A 14,741-nucleotide genomic window follows, 5' to 3' on the forward strand; every position below is an offset into this window, starting at 1 on the left:
CAATGAACAGGAGGGTAGAGGTAAGTGACGCGGCCCCCCGCATAAGGAGGAATTTAGAACTGTTACTGCAACTCTTTTGTTGCCATTTAAGGAACGGATTTGGGCCGCGTGGAGATTTGCAAGGCGAGGCGAGGCTGATGGATCGACAATGCCAAGAGAATTCCACATTTAATCATTCAGAAAGGCAGTATTGTGCTAGGTATAGAGTCAAAGGCTAGCGCGCATCTTACGCGGCCACACGCAAGTTGAGCACATTGCTCTAGATTGAAGTTCTTGGCTCAAACAGCCACAATTCTTGTTGAGGTCCAGTGCCAAGAGTGATATCTTGGTATCTGGGGCATTAGTCGTTTTGACTGTTAAAAATATAACCGGCAGGGCATTGTTGGAAAAGCTGCAGAAATTGCGAGTACCGAAGTGAGCAACGAACAAGAAACGTGCTCAAGGAGACGGTTTCAAAAGGATCTACGCAGGCGGTTAGAGGCAATAAAGCGGTCAATGGTCATACACAATACTCTGCACATTGTGGTAGCATGAAGTCGACACAGGTTTACCAAGGTATGGCTATGGCCAGACCCAACCTTTGGTCCTGTCGATATACAAGAAACAGACACTAGCATAAAACATCCCTTCATAAAAATCATAAGTGCGACTGCAACGGCACAGTGTTCTTCATCAGATCCAACCAAGTAACACTCTTCCCATTGGCACAAGACTTTTCCTGCCATATCCTCTGGATATTGTCCAATGTATCCGTAAAGCAAGAAAGACCGCTCCGACAAGCCGAGTTTTCAAACCAATTAGAGAATGTGGCTTGGACAGAAGAATCCTCGGCTTCACACGCTGCAATGAAGGCAGGCCAGATGAACCCCGCTGAGCCGTGCACCACTGTAGAGTCTGCATATTCACAGCGTAGTAATCGGTCCAAAACACCCACGACTTTTGTCTGCAATATGGATGCATCCACATCATGAACTCGACGGTAGAAGTATATTGCCAGTGCATTCTGCATTGCCTCTAGCATATTATCGATTATATCTTGGTCGAGTTTAGAGTTGATATTTCCAGGTGCGAACGTATTCCGGCTGGGTAAGTGGAGATTGTTGATCGAATCTTCGAGTGTCTTTGCTCGGTTGATAAAATCTTTTAGGCTGAGACAATTTGTTGTATCTTCTCCCTCTGCTGCATCTTTCTCTTTTCCAAGTCGGACCACCTGAGATAAAAGGAAGACCCATTGTTCTGGGATACCAAATATCTCGGGATAAAGCGTAGAAGACCAAAGCCCCGGACGTTCAAGGTGTAGGTCGTTCTCTCCCTCCTCTTGTCCGCGTACTCTCATCATCTCTTGGTTCAAGTTCTTCCAGCCAGTGAGCCGGAATGATAGACTGTCAAGACTATACATTCCTAGCCCACTTGATTCAATTGCTGTGCGAATATGATGCCGCTGGGTTGAGCTTGCACCGCAGATGAAGATGCTCTCATGTATAATGCGCTCAAACGCATAGCAGTGATGAAGTAGACGGACCTTGCGGGATTTCTTGCGCTTCAGTCCTCTTAACCGAATGAACTTTTCCGCTTCGAGGAAGTAGCACTCAGTCTCGCTTCTATTTCCTGAAAACATCAAAACCTGTACCATAGTAAGTAAGGCCATCAGAATAGATTTGTATTTGGCCACCTTGGGGACATCATAGGCAGTCATTAACATCATCCGCGCATGCTTTCGGGCTTCTTCCTTGTATATCACGGCTTTTTCAAGCCACGTCTGAGACCGAGAGACCCCTCCCAGACTAAATGCACTGATAGCCAACATCCCGTAGAATGCGCATAGACAGGCATGGCTCATTTCATCATTCAGAGCCAGAGCTGCAAGGCAATTTTTGGCATGAGGTATAAAAAGAACATGCCAGGGTGTTTTGGAGTGCCGAAGTGGAGTCATCAAGCTTATTACCGCCGAGGCGTAATGCTTGAGAAGGAAGACAGCGTCATAAGGGAAGGATTTCGTGGTGCTCGTGGAAGATAGAGAGGTTGGTGATGTGGCGTTGTTGTAATAAGGGTCAGGCATGAAGCCTACTGGCATATATTCGTGTAATTCTGTGTTGTTTCCCCCTTGTGGATTCAACATAGCTTCTAAGAGTCCTGGAGAAGGAGGACTGGGTACGTTTTCGGGCAGGTCGAAAATGAGGTGCATCAGGCCTTGTGACCAGGGCGAAAGGGGTAGCGGTGGCGATAGTTCATAATTGTTATTCATAGTAATGAGATCTTGCGGAGGACTTGATTCTGTGTCTTCTGGGTGGTTCACATTCACGACTGGCTCACAGGGCACAGGCACAGGCACAGCGCTTCGCCCCGGGTTGATTCTGAAACCGCCAAAGGGGCCTCGACGGATGTCAATCTCATCTGAGGAAGATGCTTGCTCGCATTCTTCATCGATATGGGATAATATCTTCAGAGTTTGCTTGGGAGGAACACTCGAAGTAAGCCATTCGCTCATCCGTTCACGGTCCTCAAGCGAGAGCAACGGTCGGCGAAAGCGCACCCCATGATTGCCGGATGAACTCTCAAAGTCGAAGAAGATATCTTTCTTGTATCCCTCACAAGTTATACCGAGATATTCACACATGGAACATGTCGGGCGTCCTTCGTCGCATTTGACATGCCGACTTCGACACTGTTCTGGTTAGAGATTAGCATTACTGGGCACCATCAGACTTACTGTGCTGCATCCTGTGAATGACCGCGTATGACCAATCTCGTGTACACTTTCTCGAATTGAATCCATTTGGGGAGATGAAGGAAGTGAGCCCTACTCCCTATATTGCGGGGAATAGCAGGGCCGATCTGTGGAGCTCCGATAGCGGAAACCTGCCTATTTGGTGGTGCGCGCATACTTGCCTCTCTGGCATATTTACTTGGTGATTGTTATCCATAGTTATTCAGCCATTGAGCCAAAACTTCATCATTGCAGGTTTGAATCGGGATTATTTGGGTGGATTGCGCACATATCACTATCCTGCCATGGCTTTGGTCATTATCATTCTCGCAATACTGCAGAGCACCACACAATGATGTCCTTTGAAGACAAAGTAGTAAGTTGAAGTTTTATCCACTATTTTTACCCGCGCTGTTAAGTGTTAATCCGATTGCAATTACCGGCGCAGCCTCCGGGCATGGGACTCCCAACAGCTAAGCTCCTCGCATCTCGCGGTGCACTAATCTCGCTGGCCGATATCAAGGGGAAAGCACTAGTAGAGGCAATTCAGTGATTGCCTAACTCTGATAAGCACATAACCACCGCCATCGATGTGCGCAATGGTCAATCAGTCGCAGGGTGGATCAAGTCTACAGTCGAAAAGGTGGGCAAGCTAGTTGGCGCCATGAACATGGCTGGAGTGATCACCAGATCTGCTTTTGGAATGGGCTGCAATGAAAGGATATTCGTCCTCGGTCACAGTGCTGAGCCGTCCTGGGCAGGACGTCCATTTCTCGGATTCAGGGCAATGAAACGGACAGTAAAGGACGGAGATAATTCCATGGTGCAATTTCTTCTGGATTCAAAAGATGGCCTTGTTCCACCTGCGTGGTCGAACGTCCATATTTCTTGGGACCCAATACACCTCGCTTTGCGAAATGGTCACAATTCCACAGTAAAAGTTCTTCTTGCATCCCGCAAATTTGATATCGATGCCAAAGACCCCTCCGCCTTTGGTCGAAACTCCTTACTTGAAGCCACCATCAATGGACTGGATGAGATCGTTGCTCTACTTTTTCATCACGGTGCCGATTTTGGCCTACGGGATGATACGGGGCATATGCCTCTCCATCTTGCGGCTATGCATGGACACCGGGAAATTGTTATGTACATGATTCATAGAATATCTGATCCCAACGAGACCGATAAACAGGGATTAGTTCCTTTACATTTGGCTGTCCACGGCCATTCCGATGTTGTAAGGGCACTCCTGGATCACCCGTCAACCAATCCTTCTATACTGGATAACAAGGGTCGCACTGCCCAAGATCTGGCTTTAGAGAACCCCAACTTGGGTTTTGTCCCTCAGTTGATCACCGCCTGTTCTCATCGCAAAAAAAAAAAAAAAAAAAAAAAAAAAAACGTGTCTGATTGGAACATTAGCGCAAAATTTCTAGGGCTTGCATAAAAGAACAAACATTCGGAGAATTAACTTATTACCACCCTCGGGCTCCTCAACTAAAGCGTAACCAAAAAAAGAAAAGAAAAGAAAAGAAAAAAACCGGTCTGGTTAATCAAAGCGATCAAGAATACGGAAACGGGCCAGCCCTACAGTGGCGATATCCACCCGAGGTCGAGAATCGAAAACACTTGCTTACGTAGTATATGACTATAGTGGCTTTAACACGAGGACAGGTACGAGTTTAAGAGTCAAGTGACAGCTGAAGATTCGTATAAGAGCAGTTCAGCCCCGCGTAGTCACTCAACTGCCATAACTCCCAATTATCAACGCCAAAATGCCTACCGGATCCTGCCTTTGCCGAAACCTCCAATATGAGTTTGCCGGAGAGCCACAAGGAATGGTAAGACCTTTGACAATCTCTACAAAGGAGCTCAATTTGAGCTTGGTATACAGGCTACCTGCCACTGCCTATCATGTCGGAAGATCAGCGGCGGCACGAATACGGTTAACATCATGATCCCGGAGAACGATTTCAAAATCACTGCCGGTACACCTAAGCGCTACAGTGTGGTCCATGAAAGTGGTATGAACTTAACTGTCCATTTCTGTGACAATTGTGGTGGTGCAATCTACAAGACGGCCGATCTCGAAGCTTTTAAGGGCGTTGCTGTTGTTCAGGTTGGGACTTTGGACGACCCCGATGCATTCGCGCAGGTCAAGCCGACCATGGAGTTTTGGACGAAGTATCGAGTACCGTGGCTTTCCAATCTTGAGGGGACTGCACAGATGTTGGAATTTTAATCTTATCGAACGATGGCTTCCTTTGTTATTCCTTTCATGGGAAAAATTTGGCTTCGTGTTATAAGAAAAGCCTTCATCTAGTTTATAATAAGAATGAACTATTCTCCCTGATGGCGTGCCTCATCGCGCTCCAGAGTCTATTCTCTGTCGCGGCATTCAGATCAAGAATATCCAGTATACACATCATCCAGCCAGTTATGGGGATTGGGCACCTAGCATAGTCGACTCAATACTTGTAGAAAATGAAACCCCTTATCAAGGATTCGAGGCTATTGCTTTTGCTCATTGCACTCATTAGACTCAGGACATGGAATCATGAATTATGCAGCTTCCCGGCTCAGCATTGTCAATATCAATATCAAAGGACAAAGAACAATCAGCAGCCAAGGTCATTTTGTAAAATGCAAACGAAATCAACAGAAACAGGTCTATGACTTCAGATCCCAGGACAAATAACCAAGTTGAGCAAGGGAAAAAAGATAGAATAAAATAGAATAGCCGTATGACGCCAGGACCAGCCAGGAAGAAAAGCGGGTGGGTAAAACAATACTTAAGAAATGCTTCAACAGGGCCAAAAACACATCACATCAATGCCCCAACCTTAGAACGCAAGACAAATATTCGTGTCCCCGTTACATCTGGCGCAGACCCTCTGCAAGGCGGCGCTTACCGAACTCCCAGGCGTTCATGAGACCCTGTTCGGAGAGGTCGATGTTCTTCATATTAGGCGCATCTGCGGCTGGAGCACGGCTAACCCGCGAGGCGATCATGACGGGGTCTGTTTCGAGGATAATGCCGTCATCGATGATTTCGTCAATGGTCAGGGAGACTAGGTCGTAGTTCTCGACGATAGTGCGCTTGTCGGTTGCGCCCCTGGTTGAAACAGACATGTTAGAAACCACTAGCAACAAAAACCCCAACAAATATAACAGGGACATACTTGAATAGAATTCCCAGAGCATCCCGTAGTGAGAGGACGACGTTGTACAGCAGGACCTCGTTCTCGTCGGCGCTGCCAACAACGTAGAGCATGACGTCGCTCTCCATCTTGAAGACCACGATGCGGTTGTCGTACAGGATCACATCGCTTGAGGACTTGTTGGTCTTTTTCGAGGAGGCCCTTTTCAAAGGCGCGCTGCTCCTTGACAGTGGGGTATGGGTTGGCGCCGGGGTAGTCGGTCGAGTTGGGGACAGCACCGGCGGGGGGATGGGGGCTGAGTAGTACTTGGTGAAAATGCGGGAGCCGTCGTCAGCGGACATGACGAGAACCGCATTGACGGAGAAGAGGGACAGAGGGCCGGGCATGGTGATTTATTGTTTTGGAGAGCAATTGGTGAATTCTACGATTGTTGTTGCTCTCAACCGCCAATCTGGCCGGAGGCGGAGACGCACTAATGTTGTTCCGTGTTCTATCAGTGCATAACTCATTACTTTGGGCTTTTAATTTCATAGAGGACTTCGATCTAAGCTGCTTCATGTTTTGGTTTTTTATCACATTGATATCTACAAAATAGATCCATGGCCAGCTCTTGCTAGCTCATCGCAACTGGAGGATACTGAAATAAAGCATACATGTAGATTGGGGACATGACACAAAGTGATCGCAAATACGTCGTAACTCAGACATGGGGAATAATATATGTATCGAAATAAGCCGCGATGTCCAGACTCCTTTACGAAAACCACATTGATGGGGGAGGACTCGCATTGCGTTAAAAGAAACATGAAAACTCAGGGAATACATGAATCGTGCTATGTGCATCATAGAGGGTATGGGTATGTTAAAAATATGGTAAAGACCGATTTCCAGATCACATCAAATCATACTGCCCGAGGAACACGGCCTACTGCGGCGCCGGTTCTTCAGCATTGGCGCGGTTTAACCACGGAATCCAGCTCGCGCGGTTAGCCTTCTTGCGGGCCGCGTCCTCCTCCTCCTTGAGTCTGGCGGTTTCGCTGACAAGACGCAGGGGGCGCAGTTTATCCTGCTGCATCACTGCTCCAGTGTAGTTGTTCATTCCTCCACTAGAGCGAGGAGGGCTGGAGGTGGCCCCAGTAGAGGCAGTATCTCCGTGAGGGTCACTCGTGATACTAGGGGAGCTGCTGTGGCCGGCCCGGTCTGGCTGGCTGGACATGGATGGAGCACGGCTCATGCTAGAGATATAGCTCGCTGCTCCGGAGAACATGCTCTGGCGCGATCCAGGGCCCATAGCAGTCGGGCTGATCGGTCCGCCAGAGTTGCGTCCGCGATAGATCTGTCCGACAACATTGGCAGCTCCGGTGTCGACCTGTTCAGAGCGACTGCGGCGGTGGCTAGCTCTCACAGACTGAGTGCGGAAGGGAATGCTTGGTGCGGTGTTGGGGTTCTCATTTGGGTTGCTCTGCGATGGTGTGGGGGGAGGCATCATGCTGGTTGGGCGCGACCGGGGTTGAACTGAAGGGCGAGCACCTTGACCACCGACAACCGACTTGGCGCGTTGCAAGAAAGACGAATGTGCGTCATCCTTCTCTGGAGGGGTCGGGGGAAGGTCCTTGTCGTTGCCTGACTTCCCGCCAGACTGGTCTTCATTCCGGTCCAGAACATGTTCGAACCCATCGTGCATGAGAACTCGACTAATGATACGCTCAATGTAAAGTGTAAGGGCTTTGTTCTGGTCTTTGAGGGCCTTGATCTCTCCCTCTGGCTTAGGGCTGGAATCATTCTCAGGTGACTCATCCACAGACTCTAGCTCATCTGCCAAAGATCCCAGGCCACCGGACGATTCCTTTGTAGGGTGGGCATCCCGCATGAACTCGCCCTTAGTGAAGTCTCCAGTGAGGGTCTTCTCGCTGAGTAGGAGTTGGTAGCTTTCGTTATCTTCCATCAAGCGGGCGTTAGCCATGCGAGCCTCGAGCAGGTCTTTCTCTAGTTCACGCTGGCGGCCACCGCCTGCATTCTCCATCTCGACAAGTTTTATTTGCGACTCGGCCAGTTCGAGGCGTAGTGACTCGATGACTTTATCTTTCTGCAGGAGAAGTGTAGAGTTGTTGCGGGAGGGGCTACGCTCGAGATGCGAAGAGGGTGCAAATTGGCCATCCACGTCCGGGGAAGATCGGTTGCGAAAGCTAGCTGTACGAAAGTTAGTCTCTGGTTGTCATATACTCAGCGATCACAAGAGTTATGTCGTCTTACAAGATCGAGAGACTTGGTGGCGGTCACCTTCTGAGTTCATGCGCATATCCTTTTGCGCCACTGAATCCTTCAATCGTTGGATTGTCGCTTGCATTTCTTCCTCCCGGCTGGTCTGTTGCTCCTTCTCTTGCAGCATGGCATTCCGCTCGGACTCGTGATTCTGTTCCAAGTCACGGATCTGACGACCTTGGTCCCGGATTTCATTGTTAAGGACCTCGATCCGACTGTCTCGCTCGTGGGCCTGGTCCTCCAACTTGCTTTGTTCACTGATTGCTTCATCAAGACGCATTTGCAAAACGCCTAGCTGTTTCTGGTATTGTTCGGAAGCCGTTTCAGCCTTTTGAAGCTGCGATCGTAGGTCTTCGATGAGGGCGGCATTCTGGGCCCGCGCCTCTTCTTCAGAGGGGTCGTTGGAGACTCGTGGAACGTTCGACATGCTGAGGTTGGAGCGGCCAGGTTTTCTTGCAGCCGCGCGCGCAGAGACGGGAGTAGAACCTCTTAAAGATGGGGAACGGTTGAGTCCGTTGGTTGCGGCACTGGGCGAGCGTGCATGCCCTCGTGTGGTGGACCCGTTGGTTGAGTGCGGATCTGCGGGTGGTGATTTGCTGGAATTGCCGGGAGTTCCAGGCTTGCGAGGCGATGCTGACATGGTGCAGGGTCCCGAGTCCGTGGACTCTGGCGAAAGTATATAGAAAGAATGCCAAAAGCCTCCAGTTTGCGCTTCAATTGGTGGTCAGGAGAAGGGGAGGAAATTCAGGGTGCAGCGCAATCGGCGGTCAAAGCCTAGTGGACACCTAGTGGAGAGCGCTTGTATGGGTAGATTGAAGGCCAGGAATGTAGTGAAAGCTGTCACAGTTTGATTACGCGCCACATGGTTGATCGAAAGAGAAGAATCATCGAACACAGACTACCGGAAGAGGGCTGGAATGAGAGAAAAAGAACGGTTGCAGACCATAAGTCAACGGTGAGGAATGCGGATCCCTTACTCTTGTATCTAAAAATACGCGTAACGGGTCGGGGGCCGGATCAATACGAGTCAGAACGACTCAGAACAGCGAATGAGAGAGGAAGGTATATATAGAAGCTTAGATTCGAGGGCCGTGTGAACGGTTCGTTGTTTGACAATTATAACAAGGACTGAATGTTGTGATATCCCTAAAAGCACCATACATGACGGTTTCAAGGAGTTTCATGCCTCAGGCGACTATGGCTTGGCGGTTAGACTAAGGTTTCCGGATGAATGTATCTCCGTGTCCACAGTATTGATCGAGATCTTCATTTGCGATGGTTGCTTCCACTTCAACAAACCAGGCCGGAGCGCACAATTGACCCCTATTTCGATACCGAACCGAAGTCCTCAGGAACTTCCGCGTAACGATGGCCCCCAACAAGTCCAAGAAGGGTTCCGACAATGTGAGTTGCTGCTGTCGCAATGCGGTCATGCACCTTGACTAACAGTATATTGCAGGTCAACTCCAGGCTCGCTCTGGTGATGAAGTCGGGTAAGGTCACCCTGGGAGCAAAGTCTACCATGAACACATTGCGCTCGGGCAAGGCCAAGCTGGTCATCATTGCTGCGAACACTCCTCCGCTCCGCAAGTCTGAGCTTGAGTACTACGCCATGCTCGCCAAGACTCCCGTCCACCACTTCTCAGGCAACAACGTGAGTCATTCTTTGTTTGAGGCAAAATGCTGCAGGATTGCTAATTAGAATTGAAGATCGAGCTTGGTACCGCATGCGGTAAGCTGTTCCGTTGCGCCACTATGGCCATCCTGGATGCCGGTGACTCCGACATCCTTACCAGCTCGGTTTAGACGGCACGTCAGTGGAATAGTACGGGGTTGATAGGTTCGCGACATATGCGCCGCGAGATCTTGAATGATTCTCGCCGCATATGAGATTAGTACAAATCTACCCATGGACTAATCATATTGGGGCATGCGTAGCTTTAAGCACAAGCGTAGTTACTGTAGACGGACCAACGCCACGAATGACACCATGTCATGCAGGTCTTATTAATTATCCTTTACGGATAAATGATGCTGATAAAACTCGCCGCAGCGTATAGATGTTCCTCCGATAGTCCATTGGCCCAAAGCGGTAAGGCGGGCGGTCCCTGATTGGCCCGTCTCGCATAGGGTTAGGGCTTTGCCACCGGTTAGCACATTTGCTTGGAAATCAGGTAATCCCGTGACTGGCGGGCTCTTTTCTCTCTCTCTTTTCGAACCCTCGACACCACCGACAACCAACAACCAGTTCGCAGGAAGTGCATTCACCCCACCTCCAGCACTAAAAATGGCCCGTCGTCCCGCGAGATGCTACCGCTACTGCAAGAACAAGGTGCGTTTCGATCTGAAGGAGGGAGAATGATTTGTGTGGGTGATGGATGGACATCTCGGTTGTGGGGAGTGTACACCAAAGAGCACCACGCTCTCCAGCAACCAACTCGCCATGGCTGGGATGTCGTCTATTGCAGAGGAAAATTGCTGGGCTTTGGGCTATCGATTTTTGGAGGATCAATTATTTTTTGGAAGATCGATTTGACTGACATGAATCAACATTTAGCCCTACCCCAAGTCCCGGTTCAACCGTGGTGTTCCCGACCCTAAGATTCGTATCTTCGATCTTGGTCGTAAGAAGGCCAACGTGGACGACTTCCCCACCTGTGTCCACCTGGTCTCCAACGAGTACGAGCAGCTGTCCTCCGAGGCTCTCGAAGCCGCCCGTATTTGCGCCAACAAGTATGTCCCTCGAACTCATCCGCCTTACATGAACGCAAACTCATAACTTTCGTCAATAGGTACCTCGTGAAGATCGCCGGTAAGGAAGGTTTCCACCTCCGTGTCCGTGTCCACCCCTTCCACGTCGTCCGTATCAACAAGATGCTGTCGTGCGCTGGTGCCGATCGTCTGCAGACCGGTATGCGTGGTGCCTACGGAAAGCCCCAGGGTCTCGTCGCCCGTGTCAACATCGGCCAGATCATTCTGTCTGTCCGTACCCGTGACGCCCACCGCCCCACCGCTCTGGAGGCTCTCCGCCGCTCCATGTACAAGTTCCCCGGCCGCCAAAAGATCATTGTCTCCAAGAACTGGGGCTTCACCCCCGTTCGTCGTGAGGACTACGTTCAGCTCCGCCAGGAGGGCAAGCTCCGCCAGGACGGTGCCTACGTTCAGTTCCTCCGTGGCCACGGTCAGATCGAGGAGAACATGAAGCGCTTCCCCGGTGCCTTCGAGACTTCCGCTTAGATGTTGATGGGTCATTCCAGAATATGAAGTTCAGAACGACAAAAATACTTGAATGTGCTCTCTTTACCTGTCACACCTATTCTTGATATCAATCTCGTGCAATCGCAATGATGGAGTTCTTCCATGGGTACTTTTTTTACTTGATTGCAAGTAGATCATTTTCGCGTACAAGTAGAGTAGTCTTCCAACATTCATAGCCAAAGCATCATGCACTCACTATACGGAGTACGCAGACTCAATTTCGACATCAGTAAGACAAATCCTCGGGCTCGTGGGGAAAGGCCTCAAAACTGTCAGATCTGACACGCCTGGCATGAATGAGCCTAGGCCCAATGTCCGAGCGGACTCCGTAGATGCATGAAAATGGGGCCAAAGTCTCGGTCACGTCACTCATGTCCACTCAATGGCCGTAGAAGAAATCTATACTGATGATCCGGCCGCCTGGTTGCGATAGAAATATCTCCAGTTTTAATTGCTTTAAGCATGACCATATCTCATAATTGAGTGGTCGTAGGGAGCTTGCCCTTATAAAAAATTGAAATTGCTACTGTCCCAATCAGAGGTCAATATATATTTGTGCAGATAGTCCATCTACGGTATTAAGTCACCAAGCAACAACCCAAAAATAATTAGAAATCATGAATTAAATAACTATTTCCACCTGTTTGGAAGAGATTATATGGATTTAAAAATATATACAGCCCATTTATTCAGCAGGAGTTGTTCCACACCGTTCCTTGTGCAATTCTCCAGCAGCTGACGAGGGAGAAGAAAAATTAGTTCCAGTGTCCAAAAATCGAATTTGAAAAAAACCCAAACAAAACGAAGCTGATAGACATACCTGTGATATCATCTTCAGTACAAGAATGCTGCAAGCAAGACCCGAGTGCATCCTTGAACGCAGCACTAGGACAGGTGCACTCGGTATCGACAGAAGAGGCACAGCCAGCAACGTCAGCAGCCTCGGACATACACCGCAGCTATAGACACGAGAAAGCGCACGGTCAGTTTTTGATTGATATGGTATATTGTCTACTCAAGGTAGAACGGAGAGACATACAAGACAAGGACTGGCATCGTCGGTAGGATCAGTGGTCTCGGCAATTGCCCAAGACAAGAAAGCGGCCAGAGGGAGGAAGATGGTGAGCTTCATTTTGAGGAGTAGATTGAATTGATATTTCTTTCACGCGGTGAAGTAAGGTACGATTGGATTGATAGATGGAAGATGCAGGATACGGGGATAGGATGCAGGGGTTGAAAAACTGGGGATCTTCATGGACAATTTATCAATCGATGATCTATTTACGCAGGGATAGGAGGTGTGGTACATTCTTGGGGTTATCACTGTACCTCGTAAACAAAGTCGGTGTCTAGGGGATCGTCGGAATGAGATCTTGTTGGAATGTGAGTTCAACCCGGTTTTTGGGATTCTTGACGTCAAGTTACATCTGGAGTTGCAAGGCTTGAGGTATTTAAATTAGGGTTCCATTTGTGATAACTATCTCAATAAACTGACGTGTTCTAGTTGTGGGTGGGAAGCTACAGTGGGGAAATCTCAATTCAACGAACAATCATCTCCATGCGATAGGTATGGTTTGTGCGTACAAGATGGCAATTGTTAGTGTTCGCATAGGTGGAGATGGATGCGGTTCGTCTGTCTAGAAATGGGCGCTTCATTCAAAGCTGGGCATACACCGGTCCCGCGTGGAGGGATAGTAGTTGACACGGGACTGAGCCATTAAATCACCCGTGTGACTGATATCGAACATATAAGTCTGTATCGAAAGTTCAATAGGCTTAGATAACGGTCGAATCGGCTGCTTATGCTTCAAAAACCGAGCCAAGGTTAAGAAATATCAGAAGGTTTCGAAGCTTTGCACTGAGAGGAATTTTTCAATCTCCTACTGAGTTGCAGCCTGCTCTGCAGCCTCTTTGAATCACCGACCTACAAACATTCTGGCAAATTAGACAGAGTGGCTGAATTCAGAATTCCCGGGGACCAAGATGAGTGTTGAAGCCAAATAGAAAGATGCTAGGAGAAAGAAGCATTTTATGTTCATACTCAGAGCTTCCCGCCCACTGTCTCAGTCGTTTGCCTATCCGCAAGCGACATCTTGTTTATAGGTGATTGTTTGTCTAAAGATGACATCTTTTGACGAAGCCAAGCAGAGGAGACGGAAGATCCGATACAATGGCAAGGGAATAAGATGAGGCTGAGTTTTGCTGCTGTCAGTTCCTAATGTCAGTATGCCTTGGATAATATCCGACATGTGAGGATTGGTAATGAGGTTCTTTGTCTGACGTATGCGAGGATCGGACTAAGAGGAAGCTGTAAGGACCTAGCATACACAAGGTTTGATGTGGATGCTCCATTCCACAGCATAGATTATGCGAGAAAGCGGACTGAGACGGGGTTAAACGATATTAAAGGATACTCCAGGCTTGGAAAGGGCATGGCATAGAGAAAGTTGGAATAAACGCAGGCTAAGAGGACTTAAAGGATACGTGTGAGTAGGCGATTCCTACTCCTAAGCGTATAGAATGCGAGAGAGTTAGAATGAAGCCGAGTAGCGGACTTTAATGATTCAGTCAAAGACTATGCACAACGCCAAAAAAAGGGACAAAAAAATTTTTTTTTTGCTGTATCTGTCTGATGTGAGATGTAGTAGCGGTGATGAACGAAAGACAGAGAGGAGAAAAGAATGTGTGTATGAGTGAGGGTGGGAGTGTGAGTGAAGTTGCTTGATAGCAAACAACTCATTAAATATGACTAATGTATCTCTACAGACCATAGAGAAGGATTTTCTAAGACATTTCACATTGGTTAATAGTAGAACAAATATTAATATGTAACAATATCTTATACCAGACAGCATCCTTAACATAGCGCAAGGCCACTAACTCATATTCACTATTTTCACCAGCAGCGAGGTAATTTCAGGCATCCGAACAAGGTGAGATACTTGAGCGCAAAAGAAATGTCCATAAGGGTCGGAGATTTGACAAAGCTCACTCACTGCTATTCCCTTAAAGAAGATCTAGTCGGTTTGCTGTGTTAGTATATAGCGTCTTACAAGACGAAGTGGTGCTTATTAGGGCAAGACCTGTTAGTAGTGACACAAAGAAAATGGACAAGGCATCTATCTCTATTAGCATAGAGCTTGGCATTATATTATTCTATTTCTAATACCAGGGGAAAACATTAGCCCTAGCTTACGTTAATGATAGGAACCCGCTCTACACGCCGTATTCATAGGTACGTACCAATGTGAGGCACCAGTGATCGTCTCCCCGCCCTGGCCCTGGATACGGAGAATAACTAAGTGAACATGTGGGGAAATATGCTATTTAATAGGCCAATCCTACATGAACGC

General features: G+C 48.4%; 7 protein-coding genes across 7 annotated transcripts; 3 read left to right on the forward strand and 4 right to left on the reverse strand.

The window, feature by feature from the left end:
* Positions 1-637: 637 nt before the first annotated feature.
* Positions 638-2,776, reverse strand: N7446_006421 (Zn(II)2Cys6 transcription factor; the record flags this gene model as incomplete). Its single annotated transcript, XM_058515169.1, has 2 exons — positions 638-2,665; positions 2,711-2,776. The coding sequence occupies 2 exons, from the start codon at positions 2,774-2,776 to the stop codon at positions 638-640; spliced, it is 2,094 nt and encodes a 697-aa protein (XP_058372347.1).
* Positions 2,777-4,482: 1,706 nt separating this feature from the next.
* On the forward strand, positions 4,483-4,949 carry N7446_006422 (GFA family protein; the record flags this gene model as incomplete). The annotated part of the gene is made up of 2 exons (XM_058515170.1): positions 4,483-4,548; positions 4,602-4,949. The coding sequence occupies 2 exons, from the start codon at positions 4,483-4,485 to the stop codon at positions 4,947-4,949; spliced, it is 414 nt and encodes a 137-aa protein (XP_058372348.1).
* A 248-nt stretch (positions 4,950-5,197) lies between these two features.
* On the reverse strand, positions 5,198-6,274 carry N7446_006423 (coatomer subunit zeta). Its single transcript, XM_058515171.1, has 2 exons — positions 5,890-6,274; positions 5,198-5,822 (listed from the first exon to the last, which is right to left on the reverse strand). Exons 1-2 carry the CDS (start codon positions 6,252-6,254, stop codon positions 5,582-5,584), a joined length of 606 nt encoding a protein of 201 aa, XP_058372349.1. The 5' UTR covers positions 6,255-6,274; the 3' UTR covers positions 5,198-5,581.
* Positions 6,275-6,793: 519 nt separating this feature from the next.
* On the reverse strand, positions 6,794-8,770 carry N7446_006424 (uncharacterized protein; the record flags this gene model as incomplete). The annotated part of the gene is made up of 2 exons (XM_058515172.1): positions 6,794-8,058; positions 8,122-8,770. 2 exons carry the CDS (start codon positions 8,768-8,770, stop codon positions 6,794-6,796), a joined length of 1,914 nt encoding a protein of 637 aa, XP_058372350.1.
* A 728-nt stretch (positions 8,771-9,498) lies between these two features.
* On the forward strand, positions 9,499-9,936 carry N7446_006425 (60S ribosomal protein eL30; the record flags this gene model as incomplete). The annotated part of the gene is made up of 3 exons (XM_058515173.1): positions 9,499-9,534; positions 9,590-9,784; positions 9,841-9,936. 3 exons carry the CDS (start codon positions 9,499-9,501, stop codon positions 9,934-9,936), a joined length of 327 nt encoding a protein of 108 aa, XP_058372351.1.
* A 481-nt stretch (positions 9,937-10,417) lies between these two features.
* Positions 10,418-11,367, forward strand: N7446_006426 (60S ribosomal protein uL16; the record flags this gene model as incomplete). Its single annotated transcript, XM_058515174.1, has 3 exons — positions 10,418-10,462; positions 10,688-10,863; positions 10,923-11,367. The coding sequence occupies 3 exons, from the start codon at positions 10,418-10,420 to the stop codon at positions 11,365-11,367; spliced, it is 666 nt and encodes a 221-aa protein (XP_058372352.1).
* Positions 11,368-12,073: 706 nt separating this feature from the next.
* On the reverse strand, positions 12,074-12,520 carry N7446_006427 (uncharacterized protein; the record flags this gene model as incomplete). The annotated part of the gene is made up of 3 exons (XM_058515175.1): positions 12,074-12,123; positions 12,209-12,347; positions 12,428-12,520. The coding sequence occupies 3 exons, from the start codon at positions 12,518-12,520 to the stop codon at positions 12,074-12,076; spliced, it is 282 nt and encodes a 93-aa protein (XP_058372353.1).
* Between the last annotated feature and the right edge of the window lie 2,221 nt (positions 12,521-14,741).

The sequence above is a fragment of the Penicillium canescens genome (genome assembly GCF_028828765.1).
Source record: "Penicillium canescens strain IBT 15451 chromosome Unknown utg000004l_segment0_segment0, whole genome shotgun sequence".
NCBI classification, from domain to species: Eukaryota; Fungi; Ascomycota; class Eurotiomycetes; order Eurotiales; family Aspergillaceae; genus Penicillium; species Penicillium canescens.